Below are 23,487 nucleotides of genomic sequence, written 5' to 3' on the forward strand. Positions count from 1 at the left end.
ACTACAATCTCTTATCCAACTCTTTCAGCTTTTCTCTCCCCCCTCCCACGCCCCCTCCCAGTCTGAAGAAGGGCACCGCGAAACGTCACCTATCCATCTAGCCCGTTGGATCTTTTCTAGTAAACCAGCATCTGTACTTCCTTGTTTCTGAAATCTCTTATCTCCCAGAAAGCTTGCTTCACCTACAGCTTCTTGCACATCGGAATGAAAGCAAAAAACAAGGAAACGTTCAAGGCAAGTTGGGATTTGTGAAGAATGCAGATAAATTAAAACTTTAGGTTGTTTGCCAGCACCTGCCTTTTTCTTGGTTCTTGCACCTAAATGCTCATGTTAATGTTTGCAAATGCTGCTCAAAAGAGAGCTTATCCCCTTTGTGTTATTGATGATAGAAATGGTGAGTGAATTAATTCATGAGACTTGCTGGAGTAACTCAGCGGGACTGGCACCATCTCTGGAGATGAGAAATGGGACCCTTCAGTTTGAAGAAGGGTCTCGACCCAAAACGTCACCCATTCCTCATCTCCAAAGATGCCGCCTGTCCCGCTGAGTTACTCCAGCATTTTTGTGTCTATCTTCGGTGTAAACCAGCATCTGCAGCTCTTTCCTACACTTTCATGAGATGTTTGTTCGCCTTAACCTGATTTATTTAAATGTCAAATACTTTTTTTGTGGAAGTGGCATTGCGGATGGTCGAAGTTGCCTTTTTTTGGGAAAATTTTTGCAAAGTTGGTCAATCTTATCTGAGCAGCTGTGCACTCACTCCCAGTCCTGGATGCCAGTGATACAGTGTGCTGGCGATACGCCGCTGCAAGCAAGTGTTCCCCTGGCCTGTGTGTACGTGCACGCCGGCGATCAGCTTGTGGCGGACTGCGTGCTGTGTGCGTGGCCCGGGTCTGCGTGACGTCAGCGCGCAGGCCAGCGTGCTGGTATAAATAGCCGCGGCGGCCCGGTTGAGAAGCGACGGTGGAGGTGAGGGAGTCGGAGTCGGAGTGGGGGCTGTGACCGTGACCGGGGTAACTGCTGGCGTCCTGCTCACCGGTACGGTGTTGGCCTATGGCCGTGCGCTCTGAGGGACTTTCAGCCCTTTCTTTCACCCCCTTCCCCTGTGGAACCGGAGTGACTCCCACACCCGGGGCCTGCGCCCGTTGTCGGTGCCACGTTCGACGGCCCCGGTACCCCCCCCCCCCGTCTCCCCGTCTCCCTCACCCTCACCTTCAACTGCTCCGCCCTTGACTGAAGCAGCTCCTCAAGAGAGGACCCCGTCCCTCGTCAACTGAGAACGCCGCACGTTTGCTTTGCCGGGTTGCATGCAAGTACATTGTGCCTGCACTGATCGGCGACGGGGTCTGACTTCCTTCCCAGCAGAAGCTATTTCCAACTAGGTGTGCATTGTGCGTGCACAGCATTCTAAAGTGTTCAGTTTATACTAGCATACTAGTTGGTTGAAGTCAAGGAAGTGAGTTGGGGTTAAGAAGCTGTGGTTAGACCAGAGTTGGACAAGAATGCCACCCCCGCCAGCTTTGTGCAGCAGCATAAGAAATTTTAAGTGTTGTCCCATTCCACCTAAATATTTTATTTGCATGGAAAAACAAACGTCTCTGAAGATAAAGAATCAAGAGACTTCAGATGCTGGAATCTGGAGCAGCAAACAATCTGCGGAGTTCCTCCAGCTCTTTGTTTTCTGCTCAAGATTCCAGCATTGCAGTTTATTGTGTCTCCATTTTACTGCCGGAAGAACTCTGCGGGTCTGGACTGATGCAGGATTTGATCCGAAAAGTTGCATTCCTCCCCCCACCCCCCATGCTATTGTCCCGCGGAGTTTCTTCAGCAGATTGTTTGTTATCTCTCTAGACGAGTATACTTTGTTGGATTCTCCAAAAGATTTTAATCTAGGTTACTCTTATCTTCATATGATTACCCTCTGCAGGATTCTGACACATAAAATGAACTATAAACAACTTAAGGCTGGAGCCAAGAAGTCTTGATGAAAGTTTATTCTGAATATTTGTACTGGGGCATTTTGTGTGCATGCTTGGATTTAGCTTAATAACTTTTAGTTGCGAATCCTCAAACCGGCGGTGTTTTAATATTCGATGATAGACAGACACAAAATACTGGAGTAACTCAGCGGGACAGGCAGCATCTCTGGAGAGAAGGAATGGGTGATTTGGATCGAGACCCTTTTTTAGACCTTTTAATATTCTATCAGTATAGATATTACGTTTACAGATCGGTGCTATTGTATTGGAAAATGCTTGGAATCTGCTGGTGCTATTGAGTGATAAACTGTACAGTAATCCAACTGCTGGGGTTTTGTGTCAATTAAAACATTTTAGAATTGAGTTTCAAAGTCATTTTCAGAGGGATGACTATAGTAAATGATCTGCAAATTTAAGATATTTAAAATGCAGAATTATTGGAATTCCTCCTAGTTTGTGCATGCAAATGTCAGCTGCAATGTTCCTCAAGTTAATCGATGAGTTTGACAACTATTTGTGATCCAAAACTTTACAACCAGGTTGTTCAACAAGAATAGACACAAAAAGCTGAAGTAACTCAGCGGGACGGGCAGCTTCTCTGGAGAGAAGGAATGGGTGACATTTCAGGTCGAGACCCTTCTTCAGACCCAAAGGGTCTCGACCCGAAACATCACCCATTCCTTCTCTCCAGAGATGCTGCCTGTCCCGTTGAGTTACTCCAGCTTTGTGTCTTTGTTTGGTTTAAACCAGCATCTGCAGTGAAGAAGGGTCTCGACCCGAAATGTCACCCATTCTTTCTCTCCAGAGATGCTACCTGTCCCGTTGAGTTACTCCAGCTTTTTGTGTCTATTTTTGGTTTAAACCAGCATCTGCAGTTGAATAGCAACATTTTCTGAGGTATTTGATTATTGACACAAATTTTGGAAATAAAACCTGCGTGCACAACACTTGGAATAACATGGACATGCCATTTGTAAGTTAACTGATTAACCTAGAGCTGCTTTTAAAGTTCTGTATTTGGTGAGGGTTGATGCAGTGCGAGACCCTCCCTGCTAATCTTGCACACCCACGTCCGCAGTTGAATTTATCGTGACTTCCTTTTTTTCAGCTAAGACCAAGATGAACCCAACACACGCCCAAGGTGGGGAAACTACCAACATCCAATTCAAGGATTCGTTAACTAACTGTATGCAGGCCAAACGAGATCTGGAAATGGCCATTAATACCATCATTCAGGCCGACCAAGAAATGAAAGCAAATAGTCATGAGGTAAAATAACATGTACTATAAATAAGTGGTGGGCAACTACTAACTGGCAAATGCAATAAGGTTCATTTCACAAAGTAACTCAATAGTCTAGAGTCATACAGCATAAAATATAGGCCCTTCGGCCCAACTGGCCCAAGCCGACCTAAATGCCCCATCTAAACAAATCCCTCCTGCCTGCGCTTGGCCCATATACCTCTAAACCCATCCCATCCATGTACTTGTCATCAATGTTTCTTAAACAATGTGATAACAGCTGCCTCAACTATCACTTCCGGCAGCTTGTTCCATACACCTACCACCCTTTGTTGGAAAAATAAATGCTGCTCCTCAGGTTCCCATTAAATCTTTCCTCTTCCCCCCCCCCCTCTCCTCACATTCAACCTATGTCCCCTAGTTCTCGATTCCCCAAGTGTGGATAAAAGATTGTGCATTTACCCTGTCTATTTCCTATCCACGTACCCTATCTATAGTCTGTAGCGTTTCATTGTAATGTAGGTGTTTGACATTTTTTGAGAAATGAATACCATGGTTTGGTTTCTCGTTCTTTTATAGGTAAAATTTCAAATTCATAGTTGTATCAGCCGTCACATGGAGTGCCTGCGGAGTAGAGAGGTTTGTCTCTTGGAGCAGATTGACCTTGTTCAACAGCTGAAAGAAGAATCCTTGCACCAACAAATTCAGCAGCTTTACTGGGTAAGTGCTGAGTGCATTTGAGGGGTCGTGCAAAGTTTTGTTCATTGTCGACTTTTGCATTCAGTAGGGTATGGAGATAAGACGCATAGATACATGGATAGTAGGTGCAGGAGCAGGGCATTCAACCCTTTCAATGTGATCATCCACAATCAGTATCCCGTTCCTGCCTTCTCCCCATATCCCTTGATTCCGCTAGCCCAAAGAGCTCTATCTAACTCTTTTGACTGCATCCAGTGGATCGGCCTCCACTGCCTTCTGAGGCAGAGAGTTCCACAAATTCACAACTCTGGGTGAAAAAGTTTTTCCTCATCTCTGTTCTAAATGGCCTACTCTTACTCTTAAACTGTGGCCCCATGATTCTGAACTCCCCAACACCGGTAACATGTTTCCTGCATCTAGCGTGTCCTATCAAATCCAGATGCTGCATTATATAAAATTACTCTTGCATTAGAGGTCTTACAGATCCAACTAGTAGTAATAAATCAAGCCAGTGTGTAAATCAAAAGCTAAATCTAATGACTCTTTCAGACTGCATTGGCCAGTGCCCGATCGTTCATTTTTTCCCCCATTGTCTTCCTCCTGTTCACCTTCCACCTATAATATTGCATTTATTTGTTTTTCTCTGAACTGTCCTCTTCTCCACAGGACATGATCTGGTGCAAAATAGCTGACCATCTCCTGTCGGGCAGAAAATTCCATTTTACCATCCATTGACCAATACTACTCCCATGTCGGTCCAACATTGGAATTTTACACATCTTTGTTCTTATTCCCATATCCGTACAGGATCCCATGCACCGCATTTCTGCAGTTTTCATATATTTAACTCTGTTTAATGTTGTAACCATTTATGCTTTCTTTCTTCATTAACCCCCCCTCCCCTTGAAATCGTGCTTTGCACCTCCTTATTAAAGCCCATTTGATCTCTGCTTTATCATTTGGTGACTAATTGACCCTCTGGCCTCAATTGTTTATTCTTTGCGTTGTTGGCATCTAAATGGAGACGGAGTTCTGTCAAGCCTGGTTTTACTTTTTTTGAATTTCAAAATGTATGTTATTATTGTGATCACCGAGTTTGATCATGTGAGGAGTTGCCACTTAGAATCTCTGGTTTGATGCAACTGAAAATCTAGTTTCGTAGTGATACTGAAAATGTGCCTTTGCCACTGAGCGAAACTACACCAAATCGCCCCCATGCGGCTTGTCCAATTGATTAGTGTTCTCAAAAATTGGAATTCCATTGTGTGTGCATGCATCAATTTGGCTGGAATATAGTGAGATAGTGCTGCCTTGTTGCTGATGGGACCATTGAAGTGCAACATTAAACTGTGGCCCTTTATGCCATGAACCCCACTCCCCCCATTCAAAGGGGAAGTCCTTTCTCTGTGCTGGGCCATCTCCAGTTAGTGCTTCCTCTTCCTCTTTGTTAATTGTAGGTTACTGTTGTGCAAGCTGGCAACCTCATTTAGTCCCCGTGCACAGCATATCTTTATAATATAATTCATGGGGAATGGGTGCCTCTGTCATTTGTTGTCCATAACAAATTGCCTTTGAACAGACTGGCCTGCCTGTTTATTGCTGAAGAATGGAATTACCTTAAAGGTTGACTACATTTTTGTGGAAAGGGTGTAAAGAGTGTGTGCAGCTAGACTAAACAGTGTGAGGTCAGGAAATTGCCCTTTGTTTCAAATTGAGATTAATGTACCCATTCAGTTTATGCAAATCCTGTACTTTCATATAACAGACAGTAAATTTTGATGCAACATTTATTAGCTAACTGTGGTGCACTTGGAACTCTTATCCATATAATTTGGACAGATCTTTGAATTACCAATATAATCATTGAGCTACCAATAGATCCTATAAATTTGTTTTTGATACATGTTGATGCAAATTTATGTTGTGTAAATGCAATTTCCATTTCCCTTTAGCTGCTTGGCCAGTTCAATTGCCTTATTCATCAATTGGAATATCCCCAGAATAACCAGCCAATTAATCAAATTACAGCCTGCCTGGAGAGGTGAGTTGATTTGAATTCCAGCAACATTTCTTTGCAATTGATATTTAAATAGAAATTTATCTTCAGCAATCTCTAGAGAGAATTGTATCGGCTTTTCTCTTGGGCTTAATACCTGTAGCTGTCAGGAGCAGCACTCCACTCTAGGGATCTGGCTCTGAATGACTGCTTGCTTGCAGAGGCCCTCCTAGTTTCACCCCACATCCCAGAGGTAAAAATGGTAATTAACTAGTATGTTAGATTAATTGTTACTGTAACTGGCAAGTGGGAAGCAGAAGAAGAATCAAAGGGATGTTGATGGATATGTGAGTGGGAATAAATTGCAGGGAATTGAGAAAGCTAATGGGACTGTTGGGAGTTGTGTCGCAGAAAGCAAGCTCTGTTTAGTGCACAGTTGGGTATAACTGAAAAGTGGGATTCTGTGACTTAAGGGATCTCGATTCAATCACTTAAATAATGGCACGTCATTAAATATTAAATAAATAATCACGAAGACATGCAGATAGCACAGCGGTAGAACTGCTGCCTTACATCGCTGGAGACCCGTGTTCAATCCTAACTACCGGTGCTATCTGCACCGAATTTGTACGTTCTCCCTGTGACCACGTGGGTTTTCTCTGGATGTTCTGGTTTCCTCCTGTACTCCAAAAGATGTACAGGTTTGCAGGTTAATTGGCTTTGGTAAAATTGTAAATTGTCCCTCGTGTATTAGATAGTGTTAGTATACGGGGTGATCGCTGGTTGGTGCGGATTCAGGGGGCCGAAGGGTCTATTTCCGTGCTTCCGGAAAGAGGCTAAAAGACCTTTCATTGATATTGACACTTCATTTCCAGATTGAAGGACCTGACCCTAAAACCAGAGGAATCTCCCGACCTGAATTTTGAAGCCGATATCCCTTCACTCCGCCAAGCCATCACAAGCTTCGGGGCCATCAAAACTCTGGTAACAGTCTTAAACTTTCTTGCTATAAGAGTTTAAAAAAAAAACTAAACTAAGAGAAGTTTATCTTTGTAATATTTAGTGGAGCAAAGCATCTTAATTTTTTTTAAATTATAAGCGGATAAATTGAGATGAGAAAAGATCCTTTTATTTTCTGTTCACTAGTTGTTATTTCACAATACTTCAGGCTTTTACTGGCAAGTTACCATTGTGGTATCCTTGAGAAAAGTTGCTTCTCTGTACTGGATGTTGTAAGTGCAGGTTGGGTCCAACAAGGTTTTGTAGAATAAAACCACCAACTATTATCGTAAATTTAAACCGTAGGATGTGCATCTTTTTCATTTTTACCACTGACTTCCAGTCGCCCTCAAATTTACTTGGACCAATTCTCTCCCCTTTCCTCATCCCTTTATCTACTCCTCAGTAGACAAGCTATCCACTGACATTTATGACAATCCCACCGACTCCCACGCCTACCTAGATCCTGTCTCTTGTAAGCCCAGAGGAAGGGTCTCAACTCCAAACATCATCTATCCACTTCCCTTCACACATGCTACCTGACTCGCTGAGTTCCTCAACAGCTTTTGTTTCTTGCTATCAGAACTGCAACTTTGTACGTTTAGGTTGTGCACATTTGTTATGTTGTTCCCAAAGAAATGTTCTTCTTTCATACCCGGGTTAAAAGGTGTCAATAGGAATTGCTTCATGACACAGTTACTTGAGAAGTATAATCTCTGCCATGCAAAAGCTGCTTTGATCACCAAAGTGATGGGGGAGAAATTGTGACAATGCCTATGCTCATAATGAAATTGTGAATGAATTCTGAGACTTTTGGCTTGTAATCTAAACCTCATTGTGAAATTACATGTTTATCTTAACAGATGTAACAATGTGGTCTCTGGGGCTGAATTGTTTTCAAGGAAAAGGCAGATGACCAAATAGAGTTCCAAGGTTTTGGATAGTGAATCGGTTGCCGTTCGTACCATATATAACCCTGGGTCTAAGATTGGCGGCAGTGACCAATGCTAATTGACATGTTTTGGCTGCATAAATCAACTGATTAAATTAATTTCTGATCTGATGTAGGGTTCAGAAAGAGATTGCAGGAACTCTTGCACCATGGCAGCTGACCTGGATTACTGCTTAATACCAATGCTGACAAAGGTAAACTGTCTTTTTACATACAGAGCGCCACATTGCACTGTTTGTATTTCTATTGATCTTGATTCATCTGTGCTTAATAGCTGTCATCTTTCATTCTTTATTTGCTGGTATGTGTACACAAAGTACAAACCACAGTAAGTATACAATTGAATGAATGCTATAAATTACCTTGGGATTGGCTTAGTTACTAAATGCTATTGAACTCATCAGGAATGCACAGATCCTGGAAAGTATTCCATCAGGATTTGAGTATAAACTTGAGTAATGTTGGTGATTACAGCCTTGATTTTCAGAGACTGGATCTCAAAGGTTCAAATTCTAAATTCCAATAGGACCATCGCTGAACATATAAATCAATTTGTCCAAATGTGAAGCGGCCTATTCTGAGGTGTAAGCTGATTCATAAGTGAGTTGGACATTGGGTTATAATACATAATGATCACAGTTATTACAAATATTATCAATCTTATCTGCTTTTGACTATCATGTACCTTAATTTTGGCTGCTATTAGTTGTAACTTTGCACTTTGTGATCTCTTTGAAACTAAAATCATGAAACTATCAGTTATGTGAACTGTATTAATAATTAATAATATGTTCTTATTATAAGAGGTACACTGTGTGAATGTCTTTACATTTGAAGTGTGCTATTGATTTATATTTAATGGATAGACTTGGATTGTTCTTCCTGGAGTTGAGGGGAGACATGATAAAAGTATGTAGAATTATGAGAGGCATAGATAGAGAGACTATCAGAATCTTTTCCCCCAGGGTGGAAATGTCCAGCTAGAGGGCATGGGGGGGGGGGGGGGGGGGGGGGGGGGGGGGGGGGGGTTATCGGTGATGTGCAGGGCAGGTTTTGTTTTATACAAGAGAGTGGTGGGGGCATGGAATGCAGTACCAAGGGTGGTGGAGGAGGCAGGTAGAATAGTGACGTTTAAGAGGTTTATAGATAGGTGTATGGCAGTGTGGGGAATAGAGGGTTATAGATCACGTATAGGCAGATAAAATCAGTTTAACTTGGTACTATGTTCGGCACAGACGTTGTGGGCTGAAGGGCCTATTTACCGTGTTGCACTGTTCTATGAAATATCATTCATGTTAAAGGTAGTATTGAAATCTGAATATTAAAACCAGTATTAAGAAAAGTGCTGACCCAAAATGTCATCCTCCATTTCCTCCCAAGATGCTGCCTGACCCACTGAGTTCCTCCAGTACTTTATATTTTGTTTAACATTCGGTATTGCTGATTTCAGTATTTGCAGCACCTACATTATTTTGCATCTAATATGCATTAATGCATTAACTTTGGCTCTTTTCTTGCAGAAGGCAATCCCCAATGGAAACGAGTGCCCGCTCGCTGACTGGCTGCGCAGCCCCCCTGCTGTGCGGATGCCATTCATTAACATGCAAGATCGGCCACTCAAGCAGCCCAGCCAGGTGGGTATCAGTTTAGCTGTAGGTTCGTCGAGTCATAAGCCCGCAAAAGGGCTCCCTGCTATTCTGAGTCTGCCACCCTGCTCCTCCCACCTACTACTTACCAGGGGTAATACCATGGCCAATTTGCCTACCAATACGTGTCTTTTTAAGGTGAAGTTGGCCTATACGGTCAAGGCAGGAGGATTTGCAAACTCCACACCGATGGTACAAAATTGTGTTAAGCAAGAATTATTTATACATTTCTATATAAGATAGAATGGTTGATGCTGTCTCCAAACAGCTTGTTAATCGTTCCAGTCATGACTTCAAGCAGTTTGTTCATCAACCACCAACTCTGTGTTGCAATGAAATAACTTTCCCCACCCTTAAAGTTCAATATTCTTTGAAATAAAAGGTGCGGTTGTTACAAATGTGGAAATGTATTGGGTGGGAATGCTCAGGAGGTTGGGCAGTATCTGGATGGTGGGGGAAAATACTCTCAGGATGGCCTTTCGTCAGGACAAGATGAAAACTGAAGTTTTACGATACAGTGAGAGAGGAGAAGAGAAATATCAAAAGGGATGGTTGTGCAAGGCACACGGGTATAGTAATAGATCATGACAAAAAAAAGGGGAGGCATAAGTAGAAGCAGCAGTGTTTGTAACCTGTGTATTCTGTCAAAAAACTACTAACCTGTGTCTGTGCAGCTGCAAATAAGTAGGCTTGGAGGGTTATGGACCAAGCGCAGGCAAGTGGGGCTAGGGTAGCTGGGACATTGTTGGCCGGTGTGGGCGAATTGGGTCGAAGGGCCTGTTTCCACACTCTGTGACTATGAAGTTATGCCTGGTCAGTCTACAATCGAAGGGTATGAACACTGTTTTTTCTTATTTCTGACAATACTCCCTGTGCACCTTTCTCTTTCCTGGTTCTCCCCTCCACCAGGATGCATCTGCCTATTACCCAGCACAATGCACTCAAAGTGTTCTAAACCTTTATCGCCTCACTTATCATTTTCTGGCATGCACAGCCTCCCGTCTCCACTCGCCACCTTCCATTTTCCGGCTCTATCTGACTGTACTTTTTTCTTTCTCGTGTCTGTACCTATCACCCACCTGCTGCTTTCTCCCAACTCCACCACATTCCTCTCTCCCACCTGGCTCTACCTGTACACTGCCTCTTTCCTCACCTGCCTTGCCCTCACAATCACCTTGTCTGCATTCTGGCAGTGCCTTGACTTGAGACACCAACAACCCCCATTCCCTCCACAAATGCTACCTTTTCTGCTGAGTTCCCCCGGTTTTATTTTTACCACAGACTACAGGATCTGCTCTTGTGTGGCTCCGGGAACTCGTGCAACCCACTCTTCAATTAAGCACGGTTATGTTTTGAGCTTGATTGGAGTGTCCAGGAGGCTGAGGAGAGTCGTATAAAGTTTTAAAGTGGTGATTGATTTGAAGCTCAGGATTCATGGTTGCCCAGTTTCCTCGTTGCTTCCCCCATGTAGAAATGACATTATGAACAATCAGACACACAAATTACAAATGCTTGTTGATTGGCATTTCACCTGGAATGAGAATGGGTGCTCCAGATAATGGGAGAGCAGGAAGTAGTATCAATTGTATGTCTTGTGGTTATACAAGAATGTTCTACGGAAATTCGAGTGAAGCAAATGTTCCCTTTGAATGCTGAAAGGGAAATATGTTCGAACAACATCCTGATTCTTAAGAGATGACATTTATTGGCATTTGATTGATGTAACACTTGGTTTACACATTCTTTCTTAACTTTGCCTAGTTACGGTGTGAGGTATCTTGATTCTTTCGCCTTGGGATAATTATGATGGGAATGTTTCCATTTTTGTTTTAAGGCTTTGGTTTATGTATGGTTTGGTTCGTCTCTCTCTACTGGATATTGAAGTGGAGTCAGAGTATCTCAGCAGGTCAGGTAGAATGGGCGTTGTTTAGGGGTTGAGACCCAAACCAGCATCAATAGTTTCCCTGTGTCTATATTGAAGTGGAGTGTTTTGCAATCCCTCCAATTCAATGCATTTTATTTACAATTTAGAGAATATAACTTTGTTGAGGAAACTGTTTATGATTGCTGAGCAACTTCTATCAGTCATTAGAACGAAGGAGACGGCTGTTATATTGCATAACTTAAAACTATTGCGCACCATTGCCCTGATATTTTTGCTTTGGCATTGGTACTGGTAAAACAGGATTTAACTTGGTGTAATAAGCATGGCAAGCCAAGTTTTACTCTGTATGTCAGCATAAGGAAGAGATGAAGTAACATTGTGATTTGATAAAAGTATTTGTAATTAATGACTACATAGGCCAAGAGTTCAAGTATTTCAAATAGTAATCAGCATGCAATTTAAAAAACTGTAATAAAAAATGATTATAATTGAATTCTAACCCATTTAGTTATTAATTACCAATACATTTTTATCAAATCTCAATGTTGATTAGATCACATTAAACGCATAGTGAGGATCTAGCCATTTCAAACATTGTGAATTCATAATTGGGTAGCCAGTTTTAGTTTGATATTTTTTGTTATAACAATGTATGTTTGATGGTTTGTAATGTGGGCTGAATCTCTTTGTAATTAATTTATCATGTTTATGCTACAGAGAGGGGACAATCATATTTGGCAACTATTGGAACTTCAAATAAATGTTTGAATAGTTTTATTGAGGTAGTCAGGGAACATCATCAGTTTACAGAAGAGTTGCACATTGGGGAGAGGTGAATTCAATATGTCTATGGATAGTGGGAATTGAAAATATGTACTGCTTCAAAAATGACAATCGGTAACTAAAAGGCCAACAATAGTGGATATTGAATCCACTAAAATGATAGGTAAGCCAATGATGTTTGTTGGAGGGAACACTAGAAGACAAACAATTCATATTATGGCATTGAGTTGTGGCACAGGTGGATTACAGCAAAGCACTGAAAATCTGCTGTGTGATCATTTGGAGATGCATTTGATTATTATCAGCCTCACCAGGTAACATTGGCACTTGCCACACGCCTGGGCCCCGGTTTCTGTGCTCCTCGACGTTACCGAAATGTTGTGTAACATTATTTAAAAGAAAAAAAGATTATAAGTATATTTTACAATAAATAAAACAACATTCGATAGTATGAAAATCTGCCCATCCAGACTGTTAAGTCGTGATGTGAATTAATGGAGTTTTACTGTATTTGGGAGCTTAGTTCAAATGTAAGCATCCCTGACCAGTTTAATGTAATTGATTGCAGAGTGGCGTTAAGATTCATTGTATGGTGTAAAGCAGTTGCAATTGTCTGAAATTGACTCTGGTATTTAATTTTCCCACAGGGTTCATCGACAAACATGAGGGCTTGGGAATGTCAACAGGGCCTTGATCACTGGCTGTGTTCCAGTAACCAAAAGAACACCCTAACTGAGAACGTCATGACTCAACAATCCACTCAAACCACCACCAGCTGTAACCTGGGACCAAAGGACCCCGGCTATTATAGAGACCAGGCCTGGGGTAAACGGCAGGGCCTGGAGCACTGGCTGCTTCCCAACAAGCAGAAGAATGATGCAACGGAGAAAGCAACTGTACGACAATACTTTAATTCAACCCGTGAGAACCACACTGACATGAATTACTACAGGCTGCAGGCGTGGGGGCATCGTCAGAGCCTTGAGCAGTGGCTCATCCCTGTTGAGAAGAAATCTGATCCTTCCAAGGAAGCTCCTGTTTGTGAGCGTATTGAGTCGTCCAGTAGTTCGTCCACCTTTGAGCTAGTAGAGCAATTTGACATGGAGGTCGTGGACAAAGAGGAGAAAGAGCAGAAGCCACCTAATGCAAAGACGGGTGGCTCCAATGTGAAGCATGCACGTGTAGAGAAAATGAGCGACAACAGCAGCGATAAAGGCAAGTGGAAATCCATAACCCAGCCATTCAGAGAGAGGTTTATTGCCAGCGAGTGGCTTTTGAAGTCCAAGTCTGAATCCTGCATTAGTTGCTGTGGAGTTCAAACAAAAGCCATCGAAATCGAAAATCTTGGGAAGCTGAAGTGCCTGAGTGAGCACCAGAATGCCAAGAAGTTGCCACCAGCGTCACCGAATGAAGCACGGCACCTTCAGCAGTCAATGCTGCCAATTCAAGTTGCCGACGTGTGCAAGGCTAACGAGCCCTGCAGCAGCTTCTCTGCGTGTGTGTGTGGACGGAGCTGCGAGAAGGAAGCCATCAACGAGTGGCTACTCAAGCAAGGAGGGAAGGACAAGAATGGAGTGCAGACGGGCCAGCCGAACAAAGGCATCACAGCGCCAGACAAGAGCGAGTTAGACCAGTGGTTGCACCCCCTGACAAAATCGGCAAGAGAGCCACTACCCCTGGAGTCTTCTGTCAACGTTCCCGTGAAGTCACTAGAATATCTGAAGTCAAACACACCAGTCACCACGCCCATGAATCTGGATAAGTGGATGCACAAAATCCCCGCCGGTCCTGAGAAGGGAGCAGAGCTTGAAGTGGAAAATAAATTTTTGTTGCGCAAGAAAGCACAAGTAAGAATCTCTCCTCCCTTCCTGCTCCAGAAACTAGCTAGAGTTATGGTAATGTGGTCGCTATTTGTAAACATTGCAATAGATTTATTCATATTTATCACTTGGTTCTGTAGGTAACTAATTCAATATTGGGTGAGAAAAGCAATAGCCAGTGCAAAACAGAGTACTGCCCTAATCGTGTTGTCATTGACACTTTCTGAAATGCCCACTGCTGAAACAGGTCGTATACAGGGCCCCACTATCGGAAAGAGACCTACTACTCTAGTGGATATTGATGGAGACGCAAGGGACGGCAGATGCTGGGATCTTAAGCCAAACATATATTAATGGATATTCAATTGTTCTTTATACCTTTTCATAAAGCTAGTTTCACTCTCCCCGGCTCTCAGTCTGAAGAAGAGTCTCGACCCGAATCGTCACCTATTCCTTTTCTCCAGAGATGCTGTCTGACCTGTTGAGTTACTCCAGTACTCTGTGAAACGTCACCTATCCATATTCTCCAGGGACACTGTCTGACCCGCTAAGTTACTCCAGCACTCGGTGAAATGTCACCTATCCATGTTCTCCACAGATGCTGTCTGACCCGCTGAGTTACTACAGCATTCTGTGTCTTATCCTCGGTCTTAAATGTGATGGGAGCTGTTTGACTCGATTGATTCAAGATTTTATTTTTGCTGAGCTGATTCTGCTCCCCTATTCCCATCTTGGTCTCCGCACCAGGTTGCACTTTTTAAAAAAAAAAGCCTTTAATGTGGGGAAAACATTGTGATCCAGTTCACAAGCATTGACACTGAGATACATTGAGCGATATCAGGATAGGTGAGGTCTATATTTAAAACTATTATGAAGAGGAGGGATTTCAAGAAGAAATTACAATTGGGATTGAAAACTAAAGACCCCAGGTTGTGAAAATAAAACTTCAATGTTTTCATTCCCCAATTGTGAAAAAGCTATTGGATAAAGAGTGGTCCCAAAATGATACATTGAACAATGGAAACTGTTCTGATCATTGGCACGTAATTTATTCAATATACGTATTATTTATCTAATATACGTATTTATTTAATATACGTAATATGCCATTATGTTTCTAGTTTAATATTTGCAAAAAGGTTATGAAGGCATTATAGTTTATCTGGCATTGATTAACCATTAAATGGGATATTGGTTTTGGGTAACAATATTAGTATCCTTTTTACAGGTCAATGATTGAAAGCTGTGCTTATTAAATAATTAAGCTTGCAACCCACAGGAATGATGATGTGAGGAATGAAGGTTCTTATTGCTTGCCAGCTGTGCAAATGTGGCTTTGTTTTTATTTTAATTGAGCTAAAGCTTTCTTGATTTGGGAACAGCTTTGGTTAGAACTTAACCTTTGCTTAGATATGATTTATCTGGGATCTTAACCTCTAGTTGAATCAATGAGTTTTTTGTGATGTATTAGTCGCTTTCCATCGCATTCACTCAACAGCCCTTTTCAAGGCCGTGCATGTAAACATTGAATGCGTCATGCCATACTACACGTTGCTGATAGAGCATTAAACAAACTCTGGCTGATGGTTGGAGATGTCATCGATCAGAGTTTGTTTTTCTACAGTCAATAGGTGATTCCAGAGAGATTCTGTACTTACGACCATGGAGCTGAACTGGATTAGAAGAGGCTGATGTATCACAGTACATTTTTTTTTTTTGTCATTCTGATCCAGTAAGAAGGCATTGGTTTCCAAAGGCCAAGGACAGAAAGGTCAAATGGTTAGCAACCGGGAGATCCAATACGCATTGGCAGGCCTAGTGTTTAATGAAACGGCCGCCTAGTCTAACCTTAGTCTCTAACCACATTGGCTGTTTTACCTATTCCCTGTTCAGTTAACATGAGCTTAGTGCAGTGCAGCTTAAGCAGTACAGTGGAAATTATCTTTCCAAGTTGCAGCATTCAATAATCAACATTCCCTGATGTTTCATAAACCATTTACTGTTTTTGTTCGTAGGGACTGAATGGTATTCCTGAAGTGACCAATCTTTTCTCTAATCTAAGTTTTTCTGTTGGTCAGGAGAAGATTCCAGGAAAGGTCAGTATCTGTGATATAGTGTCACTCATGCAAATGGACTGCCTCACTGTCCCAAACATTATGGTGCTCTGAAATGGGGGGACTATGTATAAATACAGCTGTAATTTCTACATGGTCAAACCAAAATGTATAAAATGGCTTTTAATAACATCTGACAATGTGCATTTTAACCACGTGATGTTTTCTATTACAAATCTCAAATTGTGGAGTACAGAGACAAATAAATAAATGATAGGTCTTTGTTCCAAACATTATGGAGTGCACTGTACTTGTTCTGTGTGTCTGGAAAATGTGTTAATGTTATGTCTCACTTCATAGTTGCTGTTTATTATGAAACAAGATAACTAGCAGTTGGGTTTCTTTTGGTATAAAGGAATCTTTAACTTACACTTAGATCTGTAAAATGCAAGATCTCTGGTAACTTTGTGCTTCTTTCAGTGGGGGGTGGGGGTGATGAATGAAGTCCTGTCTTCCACTGCTTTTGATGGGGCATGCCACTTGTTTTTTGTTATTGTAGTTGTGAGGAATTGGGTCTGATGTAGGTAGACACCTAATAATAGTTGGAGTGCAATCTTGTCACTTAAATTGTATAAACCTGACAACACATTCTGATTTGTGCATTTTTTTCTTTTCCATGTAGGATCAATCCAAATTATTTGAGGATCTGTTTTCACCTTATAAGGAGCCCTTTGTTCCAGAGAAATGGCTATTCAAAGGTTCTTGCCAGGTCAGTAGAGGAATGTGAATTGAACAATGATGAGAGAATTTTGTGGGATATAAACTACAGCATGAACTCTTCGAGTAGGTACCCATCATTACCAACGCAATATAGATTTCTACTGCATTATCTTGTGCGGGCACTGATACTGGTCGGCCCAGCGAGGCTAGTCAGCAAGTGAGCAGTGATTGCGGGCACATGCAGCTCACAGTAAAAGGCAGCTTGTGGCTCGATGGAGGCAGTGTTCCAATGTTTAGCAAGGGAGCTGTGATTATGGAACCAGGGTGGTAAATGAAGAAAAGAACACTCAGTGATGTACTTAAATAAGAAGAAGGGCCTCGACCCGAAATGTTGCTTATTTCCTTCGCTCCATAGATGCAGCCTCACCCGCTGAGTTTCTCCAGCATTTTTGTCCACTTAAATAATGTGATAGCTTTGGGCTAACTGACTGCTTGTGTGAAACACTATTGACCATGAACTTTTTCAATCTTCTCAGGTTGCAGTATTAGTCAGAAAATCGGAGCACTGCTACAGTGTACTGTTTAACTAGGAAAGATGGGATGAAGTAGTAAAACAGTGGTATCCAGTAGTATTTACTCACCCAGAACCTGTTTGTTAATGGCCAATTGAAGTTTTACTTGTCTCCATTCCCGATCACAGCCTTGGTCCAAACATGGACTGGAGAGCTGAATTCTGGATGAGAGTGACTGCCCTTGACATCAAGGCACCCTGGTAAAACTGGTCAGTGGATATCAAGGGGAAATCACTTGAATGGTTGGGGACATACCTACCAAAAGGCTGTGCTTGCTGGGGGTTCCTATTTCTTTTAATTGGAACCCAAGGGACATATTTAAGAGACATTTGGGCAGGTATGTGGTTAGGAAAGGTTTAGAGGGACAATGTTAGCAGGTGGGACTAGCATAATGGGATATCTTGGTTGGCATGGGCAAGTTGGGCCAAAGGGCGTATTTCTGTGCTGAATGACTCTATAAATATTCTAACTAGAGGTGTTTGTCAGAGCAGAATTGTAGGACCAGGCATCTGTTGCTGCTTCATTAATGACCTTCCTTGCACCAGAGGGTCTGAACTGGCGATATTTGCACATTTCCTTCACATTTTTTCAGCAAATGTTGGAGACCATAGAGGAACTCCTGGATAACATGCAGGCATGGATTAAAAAGTAGCAAATAAGTCCCCCCAAAAAAGCCACCAAAAGGACTGCAGTGATTCAAGGTGGCGGCTCTTCCCTTCCTTGTCATGGGCATCCAGGGGCATGCAATAAATGTCAGTTTTGTCCTAAGTTCACAGATCCTGAAAAATAAAGAAATTTTTTTTAAACAAAAACATGACGGGGCAGCAAATTATTGGACTCCGTTCTGATTGACAGTACAAGCCAGTTTGAAAAGGCATAAATCAAGGGAGCCCTGAATTTAAGGAAGGTTGGTGTAACTGATTAATTTGACTGAGGTTTTAGAGCAGATAACAAGGAGTTGTAGAGGGCAGCGTGATGCAGTCTGCCTGGATTGTGAGACATGGTGTCTGGGGAGAAGGCAGGACAATGGGGTTAGGAGGGGGATATAGATAAGTCATGATTGAATGGCAGAGTAGACTTGATGGGCCGAATGGCCTATCATTTATGACCTGATGACAGACTGGTCAAAATGGTAAATCCATGGGAGGGTGGCAAATTAGATCTGAATTTGGAAGCCCTTAAGTTATTGGTTTTGGTAGTTTTTTTTTTCTTTGCAATGCATTTTGCACTCTCGTATGTGTATGTGCGTACAGTTTTGGTCTCCAAATCTGAGGAAGGACATTATTGCCATAGAGGGAGTGCAGAGAAGGTTCACCAGACTGATTCCTGGGATGTCAGGACTGTCTTATGAAGAAAGACTGGATAGACTTGGTTTATACTCTCTAGAATTTAGGAGATTGAGAGGGGATCTTATAGAAACTTACAAAATTCTTAAGGGGTTGGACAGGCTAGATGCAGGAAGATTGTTCCCGATGTTGGGGAAGTCCAGGACAAGGGGTCACAGCTTAAGGATAAGGGGGAAATCCTTTAAAACCGAGATGAGAAGAACTTTTTTCACACAGAGAGTGGTGAATCTCTGGAACTCTCTGCCACAGAGGGTAGTTGAGGCCAGTTCATTGGCTATATTTAAGAGGGAGTTAGATGTGGCCCTTGTGGCTAAGGGGATCAGGGGGTATGGAGAGAAGGCAGGTACGGGATACTGAGTTGGATGATCAGCCATGATCATATTGAATGGCAGTGCAGGCTCGAAGGGCCGAATGGCCTACTCCTGCACCTAATTTCTATGTTTCTATAAAGTAGAGCAGAAGGTTTAAATTGAACTTTTTGAGTTAATGGTATGATGGGAATCCAATGCACCAGTGTCTGTGGGTTTGAACCCGAATGGAGTCAATCTCAGCTGCCTGGAGTTAGTGAAACTAATAAATATTCTGCCAAACATTTGAAAGAATTAATGCAGTGAGAGGAAGTGCATACCTAAACGCATCTAACCAATGTGTAAATCAAATCCCCGGTTTCTGGAGAGGCAAGAGACTGCAGATGCTGAAGTCTAGGGAGGCAAAGGAATGGTTCTTGGAGTTTCAGGTCAACTCCCAGCATCAGGGCAGTGAGTGTTGAGGGAAGACTGCTGGTGTAGAGAAGGGAGGGGCTAGCTGGTAAAGAGCAATCCCCTATCAGTCTCCCATCTGTCTCACCCTTGCACTTCTCCCCCGACTATCTCCCCACCTACATTCTCAGTGCTGATGCAGGGTGATTGACCCTTCACCTCCACAAATGCTGCTTGGCCGGCCGAGTTGCAGTTTTTTTTTTGCTAGGTGTCTGTTGCATTCCAGTTGAAGTAGGGGCCATCAGTAAATAGTGCTCTTCAAAGTAAGGATTTTGACTAAATTGTATATTGGGGTCCATGCCAGTGATACATATCTTTTACCATGTTCCTCGCACTTAAATCTGCCCCTTTGACCATTATCTTGGTTGATTAACTTAGTATATTATTACCATCCATTTGGTTTGGTACCTTGCATGTCTGACTGTTTTTGAAATCCCTTGGCAAAATTCTGGAATGTGAAGATGTTGTCTGTGAAGGAATTACCTGGCATTTCACAGCCCAAGTTTCCAACTTTGCTGCTTTTCCTGAGTTTCACTTTATCTCTCTACAGCTGCCACATTTTGTTGAAAAATGAACACCTTCACTTTTACATCTGCTGTGGTACCTAACACAAGATCTAAACCCCATTTCGAACTATCCCTAATTTTCAACCTTTAACTATCCTTAATTTTCAGTTAATGATCAAGCAGGTGAAAGTCCGTATTACATTTCAGTCAAAGTCTTAACTAGTTTAAGCTGATCTTCGGGATTCTCTAGTCCTGAAGTGTGCTTTGTGGTCTTTTAATAATTAAAGCTTGAACAGCAGCTGCTTGACATCATTGTAGATTAACATTATAACTTGTTGGCCAACAACCCTTCCTTCTGCCCCAATCTGTTTGTTTGGCACAGACCTTTACACTGGTCCGAGCAAATGTTCTCAGATTGTTGTGAATGACCTATGGAAGGTAACAGGGGAAAATCAGTCAGCTGGAACAGAGCAGTTGAAGGTTGCTGAATGTTTTCTTTCCAGTAAAGGTCATCTGATTATTTTATGTTTGATTTAAATGTTTTTTTTTCTCTTTGTAGCTTTGAACAATTGGCGTCACAGATGAATTGGCTGACTTGCGTCAGCTACATTTACCACCTGAAATTCTGCTGAATTAATTCCTTGCTTCTGCCTTGAAGACCACTCTTGTGTTCAAATCCTTTGTGTGTGAGTTGTACTGTGAAACTGAGTGGCGTCAACATGCTATGGAAATCATTATTGAGATTCCTTCATTCCCACCCCTCCTCCCAACGGTGACCACTTTCAATCCAAGCATCACGCAACTTGTCTCATTGCTAACACCCTCCAAGACAGATTATAGCTACAGGTGAGGTGAATTAGGTTCATTAGATTTGACCTGTATTGGAGGATTTCTAGTCGATTTAGTTAGCAGTACTACTGGTTATACGGTGTTAGAAAAGGGAGTGGTGAATTAAATCGACACGTTAATCCCTACTGGAAACTTAAGCCTCGTTGCTTTGCATTAGGCATTTGAATTGTTACAGCAGGTGCTGGAATCAGAGAACAGAGTGCACCAGTCTGTATTGACAGGCCAAGTCTAAATTTAACATTTCATCAAGCAATGGATCAAGCAAAGTTCCATCCTTGGATTGATGTCCCCTGACACTAGCTTTGTCAAAAACAATTCAATGTAATCTTTAACAACGTAATTGGTGCTATTCAGTATTATTTTAGCACTAATGGATAAATTATCAGTTGCACCCAGCGAGGAAGGAGAGGAAAAACTTATCTCTTGCATTGTTGGAACCAACCAACCAATTGATCTACTGCAGTGGTTCTTAACCTGGGGGTCGTTTGGGGCTTTGTCACGGGGTCATGAAGGGGACATAAATAACATACCAATTTGTTGAGCCCATGTTTAGGAATCTAACAAAGGTACATACCACATTCATTATTTTGTTTGCATATGCGCATACTGGTGCCAAAAAGGTTAAGAACCACTGATCTATTGGTTTCACCGAGACCAGTCATGATCTGCCTACATGCTTAGCATTTACATTGCATTTGACATCTCCAGTTCAGTGTGAGGCCTCTTTTAGGTGCTGTTTGCTCCTGATGATTAGATTAGGACTCTTGCATAAAGAGACTGGAAAGGCTCTGGGTGGATCTGTCAATATGCCGAGGACGAATGAATGGATGTGCTTGATGGTGATGGAAGGCACAGCTCTGCTGCCTTGCCATAGACCAGTGGAATGTGAAAGGATCAGGCTGCCATGAGGGCATCAACATCGCTGGTCTTGAGAAAACTCACCATCAGTGGGCATGTCCTTTTTATAACTCATTCAGTTTTTAATGAAATCCTTCCCAATTTCAGTATAATGATCAACTTTTCTCTTTCCCCACATTAGTTCACTTTGCTGATGGCATTATGTTTTAATTTAAATTGTAAAGATCTGGGTAATTATCAAGTCCTTCAATTACAGTGATGTGACTTTAGGGGATTCTCCAAGCCTTTCTGGTCCCCAAGTATTAGCTTCTTTGTTGTAATCAGTTTCATTATTGTGACCACAACTGCTTTTGTGTAATCAAAATAAATGGAAGCTACACTAAGTTACATTTATTTTCTTCTCCATTGAAAATCTACCTTGACATTGCTTCAGCAATCATTCTTATTTATGGATTTTGTTTCTAAATGTAATCATCTTAATAAAATGCTGCAGCAAAACTAAGTGTCTCTGTTTTTATCTTAAATATTATACAAATCTGTTTTAAATTGTGTGTAATCAAGTTCTCTGCCTGTGGGCTGTTATTTTTTTGTTAAACAATGACCCACTCTTAACTTTTCTGGGTTGTGACTATCCTCATTGAACCCCTGGCTGCTCATTTTTACCCTGATGTCTGAAGAAGGGTTTAGACACAGAATGTCACCCATTCCTTCTCTCCAAAGATGCTGCCTGTCCTGCTGAGTTACTCCAGCATTTTGTGACTACCCTGGTGTCTGTTTCAATTGACATTTTGTTACCCCACTCCACAACCAGCACTGTTCCTTGAAAATCCAACCAAGACAGCTGTGGAATTTAAGTTGGAAATTAAAACAGGAAGCAGCCAGTGAGTTGGGAATGTACATTTGGTTCACTGTCTTTCAGGAAAATCTGCCATCCTTGCCTATCCTACAGCATCTATAGAGCGAAGGAAATAAGTAACATTTCGAGTCCCTTCTTCAGATTAAAAGGTAGCCACACGGGGGCATTGACACATCAAATGGGTTGATAAGTCCTCAACTGCTGCATTGTTACTGCAAAGTTGCATGATAAGGTATTGAATACATGCTGGGTTGGGAATTTGGATGTCCATCACTTGGTGCTTCTGGTTCACAGCAGGTGCCAAATGAACAAACAAGTGCTAAAATTGTTTGTTGCAATACTTTAATGATGAGGACCATAGGAGTTTCACACCTAGCATGCTGGCTATAAATTGAGTAGCATGGAAGCCACCAGTAGCAGCAACTGAACCTCCCTTACTCTGTCATGGCAAGGAACTAATTCTAGTTTATTCAAGTATGTCAAAGGATATGGCGACAGCAGCACTGGTCTACCTAAAATGAGGAGCTAACCTGGCAAAACAATCGAGTGTAAATTATCAAAGCAATCCCACAAATAGATCACAGTATTCCACTGGTCACCCCATTAATTTGTGACTTGCATTTTCACCCTTTGAATATTAACGGTTGAGAGAACTTTGAGAAAGGTGTACAAGAGCAGAGCAAGTTGTGCCATTAATAAATAATTCAATGACCAGAAATGTCAAATAATTCAAACAAGGAGCTACGATGAAAAATGTCCTTTTATGTGGAAAATATTCTGCTGGGAATGGAAGATCCGAGCAGATTGCTCAACTAGCACTCAGCATTATCAGGTGGGTAGATAACCTCCAGTTTAAATTCCATTTGGAATGACCAAGAATGAATTCTTCCTCTCTGCTGCAATAATTCTATGAAACATAATCTGATTTGTAAGATCAGCTGGGTCGAGGATTCAAGACCAAGGGAAG

General features: G+C 42.0%; 1 protein-coding gene across 2 annotated transcripts in view; it reads left to right on the forward strand.

The window, feature by feature from the left end:
* Positions 1-22,162, forward strand: part of ncoa4 (nuclear receptor coactivator 4) — a 34,662-nt gene extending 12,500 nt beyond the window's left edge. Inside the window, exons 1-11 of one of the 2 annotated variants that reach the window (XM_055661888.1) lie at positions 889-1,038; positions 3,088-3,248; positions 3,801-3,941; positions 5,873-5,961; positions 6,792-6,900; positions 7,984-8,061; positions 9,388-9,501; positions 12,829-14,028; positions 16,017-16,097; positions 16,738-16,824; positions 20,517-22,162. In XM_055661888.1, coding sequence (XP_055517863.1) covers positions 3,099-3,248; positions 3,801-3,941; positions 5,873-5,961; positions 6,792-6,900; positions 7,984-8,061; positions 9,388-9,501; positions 12,829-14,028; positions 16,017-16,097; positions 16,738-16,824; positions 20,517-20,522 — 2,055 coding nt within the window. In that variant the 5' untranslated portion in view covers positions 889-1,038; positions 3,088-3,098 and the 3' untranslated portion in view covers positions 20,523-22,162. Of the gene's footprint in view, positions 1-888; positions 1,039-3,087; positions 3,249-3,800; positions 3,942-5,872; positions 5,962-6,791; positions 6,901-7,983; positions 8,062-9,387; positions 9,502-12,828; positions 14,029-16,016; positions 16,098-16,737; positions 16,825-20,516 lie in introns of those variants that run through there. The other variant, XM_055661889.1, reaches the window with a different exon arrangement.
* The last annotated feature ends 1,325 nt before the right edge of the window (positions 22,163-23,487 follow it).

Source organism: Leucoraja erinacea, chromosome 34 (assembly GCF_028641065.1).
Source record: "Leucoraja erinacea ecotype New England chromosome 34, Leri_hhj_1, whole genome shotgun sequence".
Classification (NCBI taxonomy): domain Eukaryota; kingdom Metazoa; phylum Chordata; class Chondrichthyes; order Rajiformes; family Rajidae; genus Leucoraja; species Leucoraja erinaceus.